At 38.1% G+C, this 19753-nt stretch overlaps 3 protein-coding genes across 3 annotated transcripts; 2 read left to right on the forward strand and 1 right to left on the reverse strand.

The window, feature by feature from the left end:
- The first annotated feature begins 818 nt into the window (after positions 1–818).
- LOC113323854 (50S ribosomal protein L16, chloroplastic-like) lies at positions 819–4152 on the forward strand. The gene is made up of 2 exons (XM_026572202.1): positions 819–1054; positions 3532–4152. Exons 1-2 carry the CDS (start codon positions 857–859, stop codon positions 3940–3942), a joined length of 609 nt encoding a protein of 202 aa, XP_026427987.1. The 5' UTR covers positions 819–856; the 3' UTR covers positions 3943–4152.
- Positions 4153–5108: 956 nt separating this feature from the next.
- On the forward strand, positions 5109–9874 carry LOC113323861 (DEAD-box ATP-dependent RNA helicase 9, mitochondrial-like). Its single transcript, XM_026572212.1, has 8 exons — positions 5109–5531; positions 5770–5897; positions 6004–6415; positions 6627–6725; positions 6882–7106; positions 7462–7623; positions 8766–9149; positions 9451–9874. Exons 1-7 carry the CDS (start codon positions 5109–5111, stop codon positions 9126–9128), a joined length of 1812 nt encoding a protein of 603 aa, XP_026427997.1. The 3' UTR covers positions 9129–9149; positions 9451–9874.
- Positions 9875–10188: 314 nt separating this feature from the next.
- LOC113275944 (disease resistance protein RGA2-like) lies at positions 10189–13827 on the reverse strand. Its single transcript, XM_026525533.1, has one exon. It carries the CDS (start codon positions 13825–13827, stop codon positions 10189–10191), a length of 3639 nt encoding a protein of 1212 aa, XP_026381318.1.
- Positions 13828–19753: the final 5926 nt, after the last annotated feature.

Raw genomic sequence — 19753 nt, forward strand, 5'->3', positions numbered from 1 at the left:
GAGATTTGGATATGTGCCATTACCAGCAGCAGAACATACTCTGGCAGTTTCTTCTAACAGCGGACGATACTATCAAAAGTGTGTGGCAGTGTTGGGTGACTATCTTTGTTTACTTTATGTTGAATATGATGAAGGTTCCCTCGCGGGGTGATGCAAAAATATGGAGTACAAGAATCATGGACTAAACAATTTTCAATTACCCGTCCCGATGGAGGAATTATTCCCTACTTTGAGGTTGGTATGTGCTTTAGAAAACGGCGAGATTTTGATCAGTAGTGGCTTTATATATGACCCAAAGAAGAAGATCTTTAGAGAATTAATTTCCAGACGAAGCATATGCTGATCAGTACAGCACAGAATTATGTGGAGAGTCTAGTTTCACCCAATTCGGGTACTTATCCTTGGAAAGCGTCCAAACGCAACAAATTGTTTTGGTAGCACCTCTGCAACGGTTTAGTGGTTGTTCTCCAAATGAAAGCCTAACACCTCGTAGCAAACTGTTTTTTAATAATTGAACTTGATGCAAATCTATTTGCCTTCAAGTAATACAAGAAATACTAGGTCTGTCTGTCATACAATCCGCTGGTGTTTGCTTCAGGCCTCCGTGACTCTGACTACAGTAGATGTCATCTGGACACCTTAGATTTTTATACAGCCGGATCTGAGCCATCCCAGTCAGATTTTTACGAGTCAGGTAAGTCAGTTTACTGGACAAAGCCCAATGTCGAACAGAATGGATCAAGCCGAGGCCCATTAATATGTCTTCTTCTTTTCTATGATAATCACAGATTCTTCTTCTTTCTAGGGTTTGTCCTGTGTCTTTTTTCTTTCTCTCCGACTCTCAAAAAAAAAAAAGATGAATCAGTTGATAAGGAGATCATGGAGTTTAATGGGTTCTTCTTCGAAGCAGCAGACACTGAATGCTTTGATGAATTCAATGGATTCACTTCATTTGTTTCAATCTCAAACTAGTAGTAGTAATGGGTTAATGGGGGCGGTTAGAGGATTTCATGTTTCAAATCCTTTACAAATCAAGTCTTCTCCTACTGGTAAGGTAATCAATCTATCAATCCCTAATTTTTCCTTCTTCGTTACAGTTTGTTTGTTTGTTCAATTTAGCCCTAAATGTTTGTTCAGGAGTAATTAGATTCTTCTCACTCACTTGTCTAGACTGTTGATCACAGAGGTTTGATCATCATGAACTGTATTGTACATTCAGGCGCATATTCATCATCCAGAAAGTAGACTCTTTGAATTTTAGATTTCAATTGTCTTCTTTTATGGCTTAAACTGGAATGAATAACGTGTAAATGGGATTGGGCACACCTAAAAAAGTAGAATGAGATTTCTCGAATTAGTTCACCCTAACTACTTGAGTTGTCTTTGGCAAATTGGAGCAGAAAACCTAGGAGAAGCATAGTCTGTTTCACAATCTAAATTTCATCGAATTAGTCTCAATGTCGTTACTTTTGCTTTTCATTCTACTCACTGTAGTTGTAACAGAATCCATATCTACTGGAATTGTTTACTATTATTATGATAGAGAATAGATCTAACTGAAAGATCACCTGAAATCTAACGAAATCCTAGGCGAAAGCTTGGAATTGCTCAATTTGCTGCCATCTGATGCACAATTATTTGGGGATAAACGCATCTGTTAGTGTTAATTACTCATAGATTCTTTTCCTTATTCCGTGATTCGTTGTCTCATTTGCAATATTATACTTATTGAACCTCTATAATCTACATGAGAATTTGGTGCATCATAGGGTTTAAGTTTTACTAATGCACTATCCCGAGTGAAGTATTTGTTTATTAACATATCTATTTCAGAATTGAATCGCTATAATAGTGGTTCTAGAAGTCGCACTCGCAGTGTCTATTCTGGTATTGGCTATGTATTTACATTCTACCTATTTGAACTATTTGAGTGCAGAATATAGATAACCAGAGGGACACCTTTAAAAAAAAAAATTATGCTCTTTTTGGTTGCTCTTGACTCAATGACTCATGCAAGTCAAATTTAGGCTATCCAAAGTTGCTGGTTGCTTTTCCTCTGTATATATCTGTATCATGACTATTTCACTTGTCTTTGACAAACCGCAGCAGAAAACCTAGGCGAAACATAGTCTGTTTCACAATCTAAATTTCATCGAATTAGTCCCAGTGTCATTACTTTTGCTTTTTATTCTACTCACCGTGGCTGTAACACAATCCATATCTACTGGAATTGCTTACTGTTATGATAGACAGCAGATCTAACTAAAAGTTCACCTAAAATTACACAATTTGGATGAATTACACAATGACATTCCAAATACATTTTAAGACTGCTAAACTGCAAAGTATTTTTGTTTTTTCATCAGCTAGTTGATCAAACTTCTATGTTTTTGTTAGGGCTTAGTGACATAAAAGGTAAAAACGACTAATATATTCTCTCCGCGTCAAAAAGATAGGCTTGTTTTATGTGTAATTTGTATGTCAACTAGATTATCTTTTTGAAATGGAGGTAATAAGAAGTTGTTTTTTATGTGTAAGTAAGTTTGTTCTCATTTTGTGCGCCACTTTCTACCTTAAATACAATCCTGGTTCCTCCTCGGTACGTCTGTTCCCTGGACTGATTAACAACTCCGCCACATAAAGGAAATGTTATCAAGAAATTAAACTTCAATCTCTCAAATAAGAAACCATACCCGTGGCCAATTAAATTATCTCTGGTTAGTCCATTGACTAAGTGTATGCTTTCATTTAATCATGTCATTCCTGAGCTGCTGCGTTATGATAGCATACTGATTAGATTTGAATGTCGAAATTGGAATAGAAACATCTTAGCAATTTTGCTCAACTCCTTTATATTGTGTAAATTGGAGGCTCCTACTGAATTCAGTTATTTTTCTACTAATTGAAAATTTGTGTGTTTGCATTATTCGCGTGTTTGCCTTGTGTGTGAACTTCTTCTCGAATTATTTGAAGTTGGTTTGTTCATTGTGAGATTAATTGATGTCCTTAGTGGAGTAACGTATCAGCTAGGCCCCGATTACTTATATGCAAACATGAGAAGCTTTACTTTACATTAGTATAAAAGAATTGATCTTGTCTTGTCTTGCATAAGGAAACAAATATAAACACTTTTGTAGCTCCTACTGAATATCTGTCGGAGCTAGGATTGTCTCTTAGTTGCTGCACTATACTGTTTCGACAGACGTCACTATTTTGCAGGAGTATGATAACATAATTGTTAGACAAGTTTTTTTTGGTGAAACGAGAAATACATAGATGGTGGAATTTCTTTATTTGCTTAGTCTTTGTATCCCTGGCATCCTAAATTGTTATTAGTTCTTGATTCAGTGTGAGTAGTCGTATTACCATCCTGCAACTGCAAGATGAATCTTCTATATCTTTTCCGACATTTTAGGCATTATCAGCGTACATATAAGAAAGGCACATAAGAAATTAGTTTGATTCGATTTCGTCACTCTTGGATCACAGTTTAATAGAATGTACTAATTCAGATTGTTTATATGGAATCAGGGAACAACCAAATACCGTAAGCATTTTAAAGGAACAATGAAAGGAATAGCTCATCAAGGCAATCATGTCAGTTTTGGTAGTTATGCTCTTCAGGCACTTGATCACTCTTGGATCACAGCTAAACAAATAGAAGCAGGGAGACGAGTAATGACACGGTATACTAAAGGTGGTGGAAAACTATGGGTACGCATATATGCTGACAAACCTGTTACCCAAAAACCTGCAGAAGTGCGTATGGGTAGGGGGAAAGGAAATCCAGCATTTCGTGTAGCTGTTGTTCAACCATGTAGGATAATCTATGAAATTGGTGGAGTTACAGAAAACGTAGCCAGAGAAGCTATCAAGATAGCTGCATCTAAAATGCCTATAAAGACTCGATTTCTTATTGGAGACAAGCGCCCCAACGTCTGATCCCTTGGTAGTTCAGTCACATTCTGTATTCCATTGTCTGCTATGTTTAGAACATGATATTTTCTCCAAGTTTTCATTTTTTTTTTAATGATATTCGGAGAATTTTAGTGTATGGAACTAGATTTTTCAAGTGCAATAAGTTACTTGCAGAAAAATATCACAGTTGGGACATGTACCCAAGTGAAACTTTTTGCAGAATATTTTTGTTGATGTGGCAACTGCTTGAGCTCCTTTTACCTGTGACAAGTGCTGGTGGTTCAGTCAAGTTCCCTTGTACCTGTCATAAAGAGAAGGTAAGTTCTGATCCTCACATATTGCAGCTGTGCACAATTCCATGTTTTAGACTCTGCATGAATGATTTTCTCAGACTGTGCGTCTTTGTTGCCTCTTCTTGGACATGGTTCGTTTTTGGCAGATATGCAAACCCCAAGTCCAAGAGTGATTTCATTTACTTTAAGATTTCATGTCTGTAGAACTGACTGTAACGTTAAGAATGAGTTTTTAAGCTGCATATGTTTGCATATACGATACTACTAGTCTGCAAATGGACTGCAGCATGTTGGCTTAATCTTTCCAATGTTACTAAACTTGTCAGAAACTCCTCCAGCTATCGTGTACCTTAATCCAACCATCTTAGTCCTTTTGGGGTCTTCGCCAGGCTTGATGGCTTGTGCCCTGCAGTTTCTGCACCCCAAACACCCCTGAATTGCTTCAGGCCGCAGAGATATTCATTTCCTTACCCTATCCTATGTGCCTGTGCATCAGCAGTATTAGCAATGAAGCTCTTCCCACTTCTGGCAGAGGCGAAACTACCATCCCAGTTACAGAATGAAGGACATCCAAATATATTTTCTGCCCGACGTTCTGAAAAAACAAACTCCGATGACATCCTCCCGGCCGGTTAAAAAATTGGTTCCAAAAAATGATTATAGCTCCAACTAAAACTGGTCAAACAGGTTACCGGTAACCACCGCCTAAGAAAAAGTCAACGAGAAAAACAGAGTATCTACCAAACAGAACCTTAAGAGTCTTAAACCCTTAAATGATCTCGAAAATATCTCCTTTGACATTAGAAAATCAAAAAAGTACCTCTTTTTCTTCTTCAACGACGGAGGTTTAACAAAATCTTGCCTCCTTTGATTTTTCCAAATCTAGGGTTCCAAAAAATGAATCACCTTTTAAGGAAATCATGTACATCAATAGCTTCATCTTCGATTGCATCAAAGCAGACACTCACTGCTTTGATGCTTTCAATTGAATCTTTTCATACAGTTCCATCTCCATCACATCCCAGTGTTAGTAATGGCGAAAGGAGAGATTTTACTAAGGTTTTTGAGAGAGATGGAGGAAATGGGTCTCTGGGGGTTCGTCAATTTCATTTTTCAACTAATCCTTTAGAAATTAGGGCATCGTCTTTTTTAGGTAAAGCTGAGTTTGCTAATGTTAGTGATGATTCTTCTGATGAAGAAAAGGTCTCTGTGGGTAGCAGTAAGAAAGATGAAGGTCTTGAGATTTCCAAGCTTGGGATTGAAGATGAGATTACTACAGCTTTGGCTAAGAGAGGAATCACCAAGCTTTTCCCTATTCAGGTTCTTATTGTTCTCAATTAGGGTTTGATTTCTAGCTTTTCAATTGCTGATATTGATTGCATAAGTGTTACATTAGTGATTCCTACCTTCTTTTCAGAAAAAATGATACTTTCAGTTTTGCCTAAAAATAGGCCAAAAATGAAAAGGGGGGGGGGGGGGGGGGGGGTGTGGGAGTATCACTTTTCCTGAAACAAATTTTGTGGTGTGGTTTAGCTCATTTTTTGTGCTCATTGTGAAGAGAGCTGTGCTGGAGCCTGCAATGTCGGGGCGTGATATGATAGGTAGAGCAAGAACTGGTACAGGGAAGACACTTGCATTTGGGATTCCCATTATGGATAAAATCTTAAAGTTCAATGCCAAACATGGGTATGTTGTGTGTTTTGTTTCGCTTTTACTTTGAATGTTTTAAAGGGTTTGATTTGTAGTCCTGCTATGATTAAAATGTTTTTGTTGTTGTGTTGAATATGAATAGCAAAGGAAGAAATCCATTGGCTTTGGTTTTGGCTCCAACTAGAGAACTTGCAAGACAAGTTGAGAAGGAATTCCAGGAATCTGCGCGGGACCTTGACACATTGTGTGTTTATGGTGGTGTGCCCGCACAACAGCAGATGCGTACGCTTAATTATGGAGTTGATGTCGTTGTTGGTACTCCTGGTCGTATCATTGACCTCTGTAACAGAGGTGCATTAAATCTGTCTGAAGTTCAGTTTATTGTTCTTGATGAGGCTGATCAGATGCTTGCTGTGGGTTTCGACGAAGATGTTGAAACAATATTACAGAAGCTACCTAAGAAGCGTCAGAGTATGATGTTCTCAGCCACAATGCCTCCATGGATTAGAAAGCTTACACAAAAGTACCTTAAAGATCCATTAACTGTTGATCTTGTAAGTAGTGAACCAACCCCTAAGTTTTTTCTTTCCATATCGAAACTATGGAGGCATCTATACATGGGGCTCAAAACAATGAGATTAGCTAATTTAAATAGTTATTGATTGAAGATGAAAGCAAGGTCTCATAATAGCAAATGGTACTTAGAATAAGCTTTGTTTCTTTCTTCCTTCCATCGTGCTTATTCAAGTCTAACATCTACTGCAGGTGGGAGATTCAGATCAAAAACTGGCCGATGGTATTACGCTATACACAATTGCAGCAGACACATACGGAAAGGCATCAATTATCGCACCTCTAATAACAGTAAGATCCCACATTCTATTTTGATGTCTTTTTTTTTGTATAAGTTATTGCTCTCATGATATCATTTCCTGCACTGAATGGCTCTTCAAATCCTTCCCTTGCAGTCGTTTTAAGCTCTCCCTTTATTTGTTATCTGATCTGCCTTGTGGTTGTCAGGAACATGCAAAAGGAGGGAAGACTATTGTCTTCACCCAAACAAAACGTGATGCTGATCGACTAGCTTACTCTATGGGGCGAACTTTAAAGTGCGAGGCATTGCATGGAGATATCACACAAAATCAGAGGGAAAGGACACTTGCGGGCTTTCGAGATGGGTCATTCAATGTCTTAGTTGCTACTGATGTTGCTGCTCGCGGACTTGATGTTCCTAACGTCGACCTTGTATGTATTCTCAGTTTCAAAGCTCATTTCTTTTCTTTCACGCATTTTCTGTACAGTGTGCATTATTAAGGAGATGATTTTCAAATTACTTGTGATTCTTTTCTTGAATCTGTTCAAGTAACCTAGAGAATTTTATTTTATTAACTTACCAGTCTTCCTCTTATATGTAATTGTTGTCTTCCTCTTATATGTATTGTGTGCACCCTGCTTTTGCTACCAGTCTTCGATGTTGGGTCTTTGTTGGTTGCATCCTTTTCGGCAGCTCTCTTATGCATATTTGTATAATGTCATCGCATGCTTTACTGTCAATTGCAATCTATAATCCTGAACTTAATATCATCTCTTTCTTATACAGGTTATACATTACGAGCTTCCTAGCACTTCGGAAATCTTTGTTCATAGGTCTGGCAGAACAGGACGTGCTGGAAAGAAAGGTAGTGCAATTCTAATCCACTCAGATCAGCAGACTAGAGCTGTGAGGGGTATCGAGAGAGATGTGGGAGGCAAGTTTAAAGAGGTTGGTTACTTTTACTCTAAATTTGAGGCTAGTGTACAGTATATGTGTCTTATCAATGTTGGGATTATTCCCAGTGGTGCTTATTATTTTAAGTTGAAAATACAAAAACAAATAGAGAATGCTCAGTTTTTTCCTGTGTTATGGCGACACGGACACGGGGTCAGTGTCTTGAATCCTGTGTTATGGCGACACACCAATTTTTTCTTCAAGCCGTGTTGACGGCTTAGTTACAGATTTATAAGATATTTATATTAGGAAAGAAAATATTTTCTCTATGTTAGCTTCTATAAGAACCTTTATCTTTGGTAAAAAGATATTTTCTTAGCTTCAATAAGGAGTTTTATCTTTAGTAATAAAAATAGAGATACTCTCGTAACTCTCCACTGATCTTCATTAGTGCTTAGCAAAAATAGAGATAAACGTCAATGAAGTCTGTATTTTCTGATGCCTTCTTTATTAATAATATGTATTTTGCTAGGGTTGCTATCCGTGTCCCCGTTTTCTAGTTTCTTGTGTTATCGTGTCATGGCACCGTACTGGAAACAGGATACTGATACTGTGTCCATGTCGCTGTAACACAGCTTGTGTCCAATATGTTACCTTGACACGACAATTTAGAAACTAGAAAACGGGAATTTAACATATACAAAGTAAAGTAGATCAGTAGTTTATCATAGATAGCAAAATACATACATACAAAAACACTATGTAGACTATGTAGATTGGCATTGCGAAAACCAGACTACACTGAAATTTTCTACTTATCTTCATGGTCTGATAGATTAGCTGTAGCAGTTGGCTTTCACCACATAGTGGAGTTATATGACTAGGTGCATTAAGGCCTGAATTGGCTAATTCTTGTTCTGTAGTTGCATTAATTTCGTCAGTAAACACATCCCAATATTTAGTAGGTCCTTACAGATGTCAAGCTGAGGTTAAATCTAAAATTTTGATATATATATTTCTTGGAAAGTGAGCTGTGTCCCACGTGTCAGACTTGTCAACACGGCAACAAAATATATTTTGGCGTGTTGCTGTATCACAGCTTTTTTCTCTCTTTTTTTGTTGTTGGATTTTGTTCTCAGTTTCTTAGTTAGTTTCATATTAGCTACCTCGATGTTTAATTTTGCCCGTCTCTTCAGCTCCCTAAAATTGCTGCTACTGGCGGAAGTGACGACATGTTTGGAGGCATGGGTGGTGGTCGATTTGGATCACGAGGAGGTGGCTTTGGATCAGGAGGTGGTGGATCACGAGGAGGTGGTTTTGGGTCAGGAGGTGATTATGGTGGTAGATCATCTGGTCGTTCAGGCGGAGACAGATACGGCGATTCTAGTTCTGGACGTTTTGGTTCTTTTGGGGGATCCGGTTCAGGTAGATCATCTGGAGGCAGTTATGGCGGCAGTGGTCGAGGTGGCTCTGGATATGGTGGTGGAGGTCGTTCATCAGGTGGTTTTGGTGGTGGTGGTCGTTCATCAGGTGGTTTTGGTCGATCTGATGATTATTGATTCCTTTTTGACTTATCTAAGGTGTGCTGAATCTTTCTTTATTCCTACAACAAATCGTAGATACAAACTGTCACTGTTTACTTGACTAGACGGCTTTTCTATTCCAATTAAGTAAAGCGAAGGAGGTTATATATGAGCAACAGAGAATATTTTCTTATTTGTGAACTCAAATTGCTCAATCTGTAACACTAAGTAAAGGATTTAGGATATTTATGCCATATATGAATGCATAGAATATAGTTGTTACAAAAATATCAGCGGTTTCTAATTTCAATTTTGTGGCTTAGTGTTGCTAATTCTTCGATTCCCTCTTTGTGAATAGGGTGGTAGTGGAGTGGGTGATGCGGAGCGTTATATTGATTGGCGGAGCAAGAGTGGTTCAGAGAAGACCGGCAGTTGGAACTTAAGGAAGTATAAAGTTAATCTTTTTGAAGCATCATATTAGTTTCTGTATATAGGTTAGAAGCATGGCGACCAGCAATGTGACACGATAAATTCCGAGGTTAAAAATACACACTTATTTCAATCGAAGACCTGGTGTAGTACTGCAGTGTCAGATTTTTTTATCAAAGAAGCCATGCTGTGTCGAAATACCTGGGTCAACTTGATTCCTTTATTTGTTCCGAGTGTTATTTCTTAATTACCGTGTGTAATCATCTACGACTACTATTTGTTGCTAAATAGAACAGTTTTGTTACACTTAATCAAACCATAATATTATATTAAACTACACTACATTTAAAGGCTGTTTTGACAACCCCTCAAAAATATTAGTCCATGAAAATTGGTGGTTGTCTTTAGACTATTTCTTGTGCTTTTAAAATCCTTACTTGGTGGCAATCAATACCCACTGCTTGCAGAATTTTAAGAGCAAAACTAAGAAGAATGCCTGTTGATTCCTCGCCATCGATCCGATAATTTCATATCCCCTCGCAAATGAAGCTACAAAGTCGAAGAAGTAACTCCAACCAACCTGGTGGACCAATAAAATTCATAGAAAATAGAGTTTATATGGCAAAGACTAATTATATAAAGACAGAGAGAGGAAGAGATAAGGGATCTACTTCTTCTTCTCCATCAAATTAGTTAACTCAAATACATTAGAGACATCCGGACCACCCTCGTCTCTTTGGATGAAATCAACTTTGAGTACATCAAGAAACGCGAGGGACTTCTTAAGATCATAGGGTATTGACTCCTTATTCTTCAGTTTATCGCAGTTGTTGATCCTCAATTCCCGGAGAGAAGTACATAATCGTAAATCCGGTAGAGATGTGAGAACAGGACAATATTGTAGCCACAGCGAACGAATAGAACTGTTGTTGTTGTTTCGATTATCGCCATCATCACGAAAACCTTGAAAATTTGAGCAGTGAGTAATTTTAAGGGACTGAGTACTGTGTTGTAGTAGTGCGCCGAATGGTGGTAAATATATTTGATCTGGAGAATCCCATATTTCGAAGGATGTGAGAGAGGGCAGACATCCTTCTCCTCCTATATTGAGTAATGAGTTCACTGCGTTATCATTGATACCCCATAATTCCAATCTCTTAAGAGAAGAAAACGAAGTTATCGGTGGGGTGCTTCTCAATCTTTTACAGTTTCTGATTGTCATCGTCTCAAGAGAAGGAAAACAAGAAGAAGTAGAAGAAAGTGGAGGAGCAACCCATTCTTCTAAGTTTTCCAAATCGATTATCCACAAATCAACTAACCAAGGGAATAATAATGAGCAGGATCTCTTTGCAGTACTACTGCTTTCTTCTTCTTCTCTGTTTTCTTGTTGATAATAGAATTCTTCACCCAGACACTTGATTGATTTCATACTCCAGATCGAAAGATCCCTAAGAAATGGGAGCATGCCCAGAGATGGAAGCTGCTCACAATTATTGAAATCTGTAAAATCTATTTTCGCCAAATCCGGAAGGTAGTTAGACAATGAACAACCCATCATCCACTTTGGAAGCTTTAAACCTGAGAATCCATTTATGTCCAATGTTTTCAAATTTGAGTGAGGCTGGAGACCCTCCAACACAGCCGTATCATTTACACTTCTCGGTACTTGGTCATCATCAGTGGAACCCCAATACAGATTTAATTCTCGAAGATGTTGCTTGTCCTTCAATTTTGCTGTTTCTGCATCTTCTATTCCACCTCTCACATTTTCAAGTTTTATGATCCATAACTCCCGAAGGGAGTTTAAACCCGCTAAATCTTCAATGCCACTACAACGCTTATTACTGGGACTTCCACAGACCTCTGTTTCTTGTCTAGCAACGTAATATAATGTTTCAAGGCAGGTAAGCCTTTCTATACCTCTAGGCATCACATCATAAAATCTCTCATGAGTAAAAATTCTCAATTTCGGCCAATTCTTTATTTCTTTCGGCCGCTCACACTCTCTACCAAGTTTCATTATCTCCAAATTGCAGAGGTTGCTAATGCATGATTCAGGCAATACTTTTATATTAGTACCACTCAAATCAAGACAACTTAGTCGTGTCAGTGCTCCTAGCTGACTTGGTAAGCCAACTAAATTCCGACAAGAATCGAACTTCAACGTTTTTAAACTGCTGATACGAGTGATGGAATCCGGTATCTTTGAGATTGGTGTACGTGAAACATCAAGGAAACTTAGATGTTCAAAGGACCCAATATTTTCAGGTATAGATTTAATATCCGAATGCGAGAAATCAAGATGCCTCAAACTCTTCAAAGATCCAATCTTATTAAAAAGACAGCTAGGAACGTTTCTGCATCCTCTCAGTATGAGTGTTTGCAAATTGTAAGAATGACTTAAACTTAAAGATACCTCAGGAGATAAATCCAGGTTTGAGAGGTCAAGGTACCTCAAATGCTTCAGCTTAGAAATCGAAGAAGCAGAACATAATTCCCGTAACACAAGGCAAGACATTCTGCTAGAAGGTACTTCCCACTGATACCGGTTACTGAGACGACATAGTACGCGTAAACGCCTACATTGAAAGAAAGAATTGATGTGCAAAATATTCTTTGGGTTAAGAGCAACAATTGTACGCAGTTTCACTGCATTTGATAATACTTTTGGAGATGCCAAACTTTGTCCTTCATCAAACTGCAGTTGTAAGCGACGAACGTCTTCCTTTTCATCTCTTACGTTCGAAATTCTAAATTCATTAGGATCCAGAACACTCGTTGCGAGATCATGAACCAAATCATGCATCTTACATGTTGTAATGTCACCCGACTCTTCATCCTTCTCCACATCTTGGAAGAACGAACTCCACAACGAACACTCAAAATATTCATTTCCAATATCTTCAAGAGATATATTTTCTCCTCCACCTGATGGAAAAACGAATCCTTCGGCCATCCATAACCGAATTAACATTTCTCTATTTATTTCCCAATCTTTCGGGAAAATACAACAATATGAAAAACATTGCTTCAAAGGAGGAGATAAATTATCGTAGCTCAACTTTAAAATTGAAATGACATGATCATATTCAGATGTACCTCGCAATCGATCAATGTCGTCTACGATTGACCTCCAATAGCTTTTCTCTCTTTTCAAACACATTGAACTTCCAAGTAAGTTGGCCGCAAGGGGTACACCATCACATTTTTTTGCTATATCCTTGCCAATACTGATCATTTCTGGATCAGTCAACACCGCTCCACCCTGGGACAATACTTTCTTCTCAATAATGGACCAACAAACATCATTTGATAACTTTTCAAGATCACGAGCATCACCGCCTACAACTGATGCAACTGTTTGGCTGCGTGTAGTAACTAATATCTTGCTGCCGATGCCGCCATAGCTTAGGTAGTTCTTCAGTTTTTCCCAATACGTAACATTCTCGTTCCACAAATCGTCGAGAACTAGCAAATATTTCTTACCGATCAATTTTTCCTTGACCTGTTTTGCCAGTACATCGACATTTGATAGATCCTCACATTTACTTCCAGTAATGGATTCGTTGACATCTTTTAGAATCTTAAAGATATGAAAAGGATGAGAGACACAAACCCAAGCTCTTAGCTCAAAATTTCTCTCCACGGAGTTATCATTGTAGACCATTTGGGCTAATGTAGTTTTACCCATTCCACCCATACCCACAATTGATAAAGTTGATACATTTTGAGGTTGATAAGAAATCCCAGATGATGATGTCGACGGCTTGCCGATCAATATCTTTATTATGTCTGATTTTGCAGCCTCCCTCCCTAAAAATAATGAATCAGTCCCACCAACGGATGAAGTCAACCGATTACTTTGCAAAACCACAGTCGGATTGTTTTGGGTAATATTTTGCAACTGATACGTTTTACTGTCTTTGTTGATTTTATCTAACCTCTCATTGATGGCTCGAATTTTACGTGCCATCTTGAATTTAACTACAAGCGGGTTGGAGGATGAAACCAGAATTTTGCGTGCCATCTTAATGGGACGCATGGTTTCGTAAATAAACTCATCCATAACGTCGTCTGCATCATAGACAACGTCTTTAAGGTTTCTCATCCAAAGTCTGACAGTAGGATCATTAACTTGTTTTTCCTCAGCAGAAGTAATTAGAGCTTGAATTGACGCTAAGGTTTCCATAAGCTTTCTTAAGTCGTCTTTTACACCCCATGCCGAAGTAATCCGTTGAGAAACTAGAGAGATCAACGGTTTCAAGATCTCAGTTACACCGTTAACTAGAATACTTTCAGCAGCCATTATAGAAGTATAAGTAAAAGATAGAGAAAAGGAATGAAGAGATGAAGGTGAAAAAAAGAAGATGAAAGTGTTTGTTCGGAGAGAGATATGAGAGTGTAGAATGTTTATTTTACCAGTAGCCACCACTACTTTTCTGTTCCCTTTGTCAGCTTTTCTAAAAGACACTAATATCAAAGTGCACTATTGTACCAAAAAGCAGACTACAGCGGTATATAATGATTAAACAAGAAATAATTGTTGTTATTACTATTGGCTACAGCCTACAGACATTGGGTTGTAAAGGACCTGATGCATAATAAAAGAACACAATTCATATTTTTCTACCTAGGCCCTGCTCTGCTTGGGTACCACATTGATTTATCCGTGTCAGTGGTTTCTCCACCGACCGCTCAAAAATGATATATATTCCCAACCCCTTTCCACTTCTTACGTGTCATGCAAATGTTGGTTAAATCCAATAATAATGGGACCTTCCTTTATTTTATGGGATCAAAACGGGAGAAATCTAAGACCTAGATGAAGTCACCTAACGGTGAAAGGGAATACAAATATGTAACATCATTCCAAAAAAAAAAAAAAGAGAAAAAAAAAAAAGATTATTTAAAACTCGTCTTCTCACATGCAGGTCCCACTTTTTTAGGATTAGCACGAGGCATTTTTGGGCCCCACTATGCAACAAATGTGAGTTGAAGGTTTCTAGGTGGTTTTTCTGTGCATACTTCTAGTTAGGGATGTCAACGGAACCTATCGAAACGATAATTATCGATAATTTCTGTCGGAATTCCGATATCAATAATTTCCGGCGGACTTCTCAACATCGAAACTGATAACCGTTTCATAAGTTACCGGACATCTGTAAAATTACTGATAAATATCGTTATCGGACAAAGCAACAGGTGTAGACATGATATTTATGTTAAGTTACCGGATATCGGTAAATTACCGATAAATACCGTTTTTGTAAAACTAACACGTGCAGGGATATACCAACTCACATGTGTAGACATGATATTATTAGTATCGATAGTTAACTGCCGGTATGTACCTCAGGCTCAGCCGATACCGTTTCGTTAAGACAACAATTACCGATAAAATTCCGTTATCGAATTCTTTGATAACCGTTACGTCGGAGAATTACATATAGGAACTTGGATTTTCTTTAATGGAATTCGGTATCTCAATGACATCCCTACTTCTAGCTTGTAAAGTACCTTGCTCGAAGATTAATACCGGAAAGAATCAAAGCATGAACGGAGAATGTTGCTAATTACATACACACTTTCCTTTTTAAATGCCCAATCATATTTCGATGGTTGAATCCAGCGGGTAGTAGCCATGCTTCCTTAAACGGTGCACAAAACATCTCCGCCATGTGTAAGGTTATAAATTAACGAAGCTAATGAGTATTCTCTCTGCCGAAATTAACTACATTGATTGGACGGACAGTACGTGAGTTCTTCTAAGGTTCTAAGGACCATCATAGCTCTCATTACGATTCAACAAATTAAAATTCATTAGGGATCAATCTGTCAAGCACAATCTCTATGCAATAGTCTAATATTTCATTGCACAGTTCTTATTCTCAGCATGTTTTAACTCCTAGTTTTTTATCTAGTCATGCCACTTCCATCTGATGTTTAGTTTACGTTGTTTGTGATGTAAGCCTTCGTTGGAGTTCCAAGTGCAATTGGAGACTTTGAATGCCCACCCGTTCATGTCTTCAAGAAAAACGATCTTTTCTGAATATATTGGACTTTTTGTTTTAGTTATATCTGTTGCCAATGATCGTTTATGTATGTTTTAGCTATGTCTAAATCTGATGATATCTACTCTGTACTAGTATTATAAATCTCGTGCCTTAAAAATTATGTTTGTAACAGGTTGAATTTCGTCTTGCTGACATTTTTTAAGTTTTATTGAAAATATAACCTGTCGGATATGAAAAACTGACCAAAATAGTTTTTTTTTTTTGTAAATCATTCGGTTAACCAAAAACCATCTGGTTTTTGACCAAACCGAGTAAAAACCGAACCGCATGAAAACGAATAAGCTATATGATTTCATGGTTTTCAATATTGGAAAACCGAGTACATTGGTTTTGGTTTTGCCAATAACCAATGAAAACCAAACCATGTGCAGCCCTACGAATAACCCATATCCTAATATTTAGTTAGTTGGTTATGATTATAGATATTTCAATTGGGGATTATAAGTTTTTCGATTCACCGATTAATCGAAGACGATCAATAGAATGATTTCAATAAAAAAAAAAGAGGAAACGATTTATGGTTGATGAAGGAGAGGAAGTTTAGAAGAAAAATAAGAAAAAGAGGAGCAGATTTTTAAATTATAATTAGGTTTTGATTTTAGTTTTTAAGTTTTTATTTTAGATGAAGGGCAACTTAGCCATTTGATATTGTATCAAGTCACCCCATAACCATATTTTAGTCCCCAGAAATCCATGTGAACCCTCTCCTATTAAAATGTGAAGTCCCTGTAATAGATTTTCTTTTTTTCACTTGAATCAAACCTATTGGTTAGTTTAATACTAATTCCACGATTACAGCAACATATAAAATGGATATGTTATTCCCTCTTTCACATTTCTCCCTCTTTCACATTTCACCCACTCCTCGCTGACTAGGGAAGACCCTGTAATATAGGTATCTAGGGGCCAATGGAAACTATCGGGTCCGGATAGTATATTACCCGGAAACCGGACCTGACAATTTTAATCGATTCCGTGTTCTAACGGATCCGGGTCCGGTTCGTAAATTATTGAACCGAAATCGGACCTGATAAAAATCTTAAATACCCGTCGGGTCCGTATATTTATCGGGTACTCTAAAATTAACTATTTTTTTTGATAATCTATATTTATATTTGTTATGTTATCTTGGTTAAATTTTCTAGTCAAGGCAAAAATAATTGGTTATCTATATTTATAATTAGATTTTATATTTGTTAAATTAAATTTTCAATATTTATATTTGTTATTTATATTTCCTAAATTAATTCGTTGTTCCTTTTAAGAGGAGTGGGGACCAGGCGAATTCGAAATGTTGGTGTCGTCAAAATATAGTAGCACATTGTTTGAAATAATTGGTGCTTAGAAAAAAAAAATAATCTTTATATAAAGGAGGATGTTGAGGCTGACGTGTTGACACCATACTCAACCTCATAAACACTTATAAAATTAAGAAGCCACGTCAAGAACCAACTTTTACAAGCCGCGAATCTGTTAAATTGAAAGGATACAACATTTTTGAACAGATAGGTAGGGTAGAGTTTCTTTCGGTAAGACTCAAAAATTCTTAACAAACTACCGGAAAAAACCACCGCCAGACACAATCATTCACCAAAAACGGGATTCCCTGATATCTTCCGCGAGTCCACCGACACCCACCACAAAAATCTATGAGATAAAAAGGAGATTCGGTTTTTACGTGTGCTCGGTCTGTCCAGAAACATTGGACATTCTAATACCAACCATTTGAAACATAGCAACTTACAACTCGGATAATTCCAATCTCTATATGAATTAGAGTCTTAATTACTATAAAGAATAGAAAAATCAAAATGAAAAACAAAAACAAACTCAGAAGTGCCTCGGATTGTTATGGGAGGGGTAGGCTTCTGTTGGAGGAAAACGGCGACGAATTTTCAGATACCCAAACTCTCGAGCACCCAGAAAGGAAATGGCATGAATCCTGTGGTAGCTTTGTAGTTTTTCTGAATCTAAAAATTGATTAACATGACAAATAAAATCAATTAGATACAAAGGCTAAAGGCGTACACCTTTTACAACATATTACCCAACAAATTGAAATTCGGAGTGTTTAAGGTTTCTTACTACTATTTGGTTAGCCGTATCAGTGAAGCAGAATGCCGACCCAATACTAGCAACTTGCAGTAGCAGTCAGCACAATCCCCTTCTACTTGCATCACTCTTTTATTTGACCATACATGAAAATCAGCTGAAAATCACAAAAAGAATCTCCACATAACCAACATTAAAAGATGTTCACTGAATTTATCTAAAATGAAAGATAAATTTGAAATCTATAGTGACTAAACAGCTAAATACAAACAAAAATACAGAAAAGAAATCTGTAACTTCCAGTAAGCTCAATTTTGTTCCTAACTAAGGTTTCAGAGAGTTACCTCTCGCTGCTTTGTAGTTTCCTCCTACTATGCAAACAGTGCCACCGGAGCCCCCACTGGTAATCTTTTCTCCAAACATAGTTCCATTCCTAGATTTACAAGCACTCTAACTGTAGTAAGAAAAATATTGGGAACATTATCTATATACCCCTATTACGAGACCCATTACAAATATACTTTTTTGAACTTTACAAATACACCTAAGCATAATACATTACTAAAATACCCTCTTTTGTATAATGTATATACGAAATCATTACCACTAACCGCTATTAAAAAAATAAATAAATAAGAAAACCTCTACTGTCCGCCATCACCACTGTCCACCACCGACGACCACCACCACCACTGCCAACCACCACCATTGTCTACCACCGCTGACATACACCACCACCGCCGCTAACCACCAACACTGTCCACCACCGCCAACCACCACCACTACCGCCGCCAACCAGCACCATTGTCCACCACCTCCGCCGCCCACCACCACCACGACCACCACCGCCGCCGCCGCCAACCACCAACACTGTCCACCACCGCCAACCACACCCACTACCGCCGCCAACCAGCACCATTGTCCACCACCTCCGCCGCCCACCACCACCAACGACCACCACCGCCGCCGCCGCCAACCACCACCACCATTTTCCTCCACCACCGCCGCCAACTACCACCACTGACAACCATCGCCACTGTACACCACCGACCACCACCACCACTACCCACCACCGCCACCAACCACCACCACTTTCATCCACCGCCACCAACCACCACCGGCAACCACCAATTCCACCACCATCATCTAGAGGAAACTTGCTGAAAGTTGTCTCCAAATATGGAGCAACTTGCTGAAGTTGTCTTCAATAATGGAGGCAACTAGCTCAAGTTGTCTCCACATATGGAAGCAACTAGCACAAGTTGTCTCCAAAAAAATAAAAATTATACACAAATAAGTGAACCTAGTGTGTGTCGAACACACATTTTATGACATATAGTCAGTTGTGATATCAATGCACCACAGGTTCGCCACACCATCAGTGCTCAACCAACAATTCAAACCACCACCATACAACACCACATCCTAAGCATTCATCTACCCTCTTGACTTTAAAGCATGAGCATCAGCAGCACAACCATCATCAGCAACTCAACACAACCCTGTGTTACCATTGCACCACAAAGTCGTCATTTCCTTGCATACATGTATCTCATTGCATTCAGTAGCTCATAACCATCAACCTGCTAACACCTGCAATTTGTATTTGAAACTTAGGCATTCATATAACCATTATCGAGCCAACACATCATCCATTCTTTCTTCATTTCTCCTTCGCTTCGGAACTATCTCAGATTCCTACTTCAATGAATATCAACAACATAATTAACCCATCACCGAAACCAGTTTCATTTCATTGCAGCTTCATATCTGTCTCACAGTACCATCATCATTTCTGCAAACCTCATATTCAGTTCATTACTATAACCACCAAACCAAGGCATACACTCATTCCTTGTTATTGCTGAGTTATACCTGCAATTCAAACTTGAAAAATCTCTAGTTTTGCAATCAACACAACCCACAAAATCCACCATATCTCTCTGAATCATCAGTCCCAAATTTTCTTCTCATCCCTGGAATCGATCAACGCCCTTGAACTTTGTATGTAATCAAAAGAAGATTCAAGACAACGCATTAACATCAACATCACCTGCATTTTCACTAACCACCGCCACAGCCGCTGCCGCCAGACTCCAATTATAA

This window comes from Papaver somniferum, chromosome 1, assembly GCF_003573695.1.
Source record: "Papaver somniferum cultivar HN1 chromosome 1, ASM357369v1, whole genome shotgun sequence".
Classification (NCBI taxonomy): Eukaryota; Viridiplantae; Streptophyta; class Magnoliopsida; order Ranunculales; family Papaveraceae; genus Papaver; species Papaver somniferum.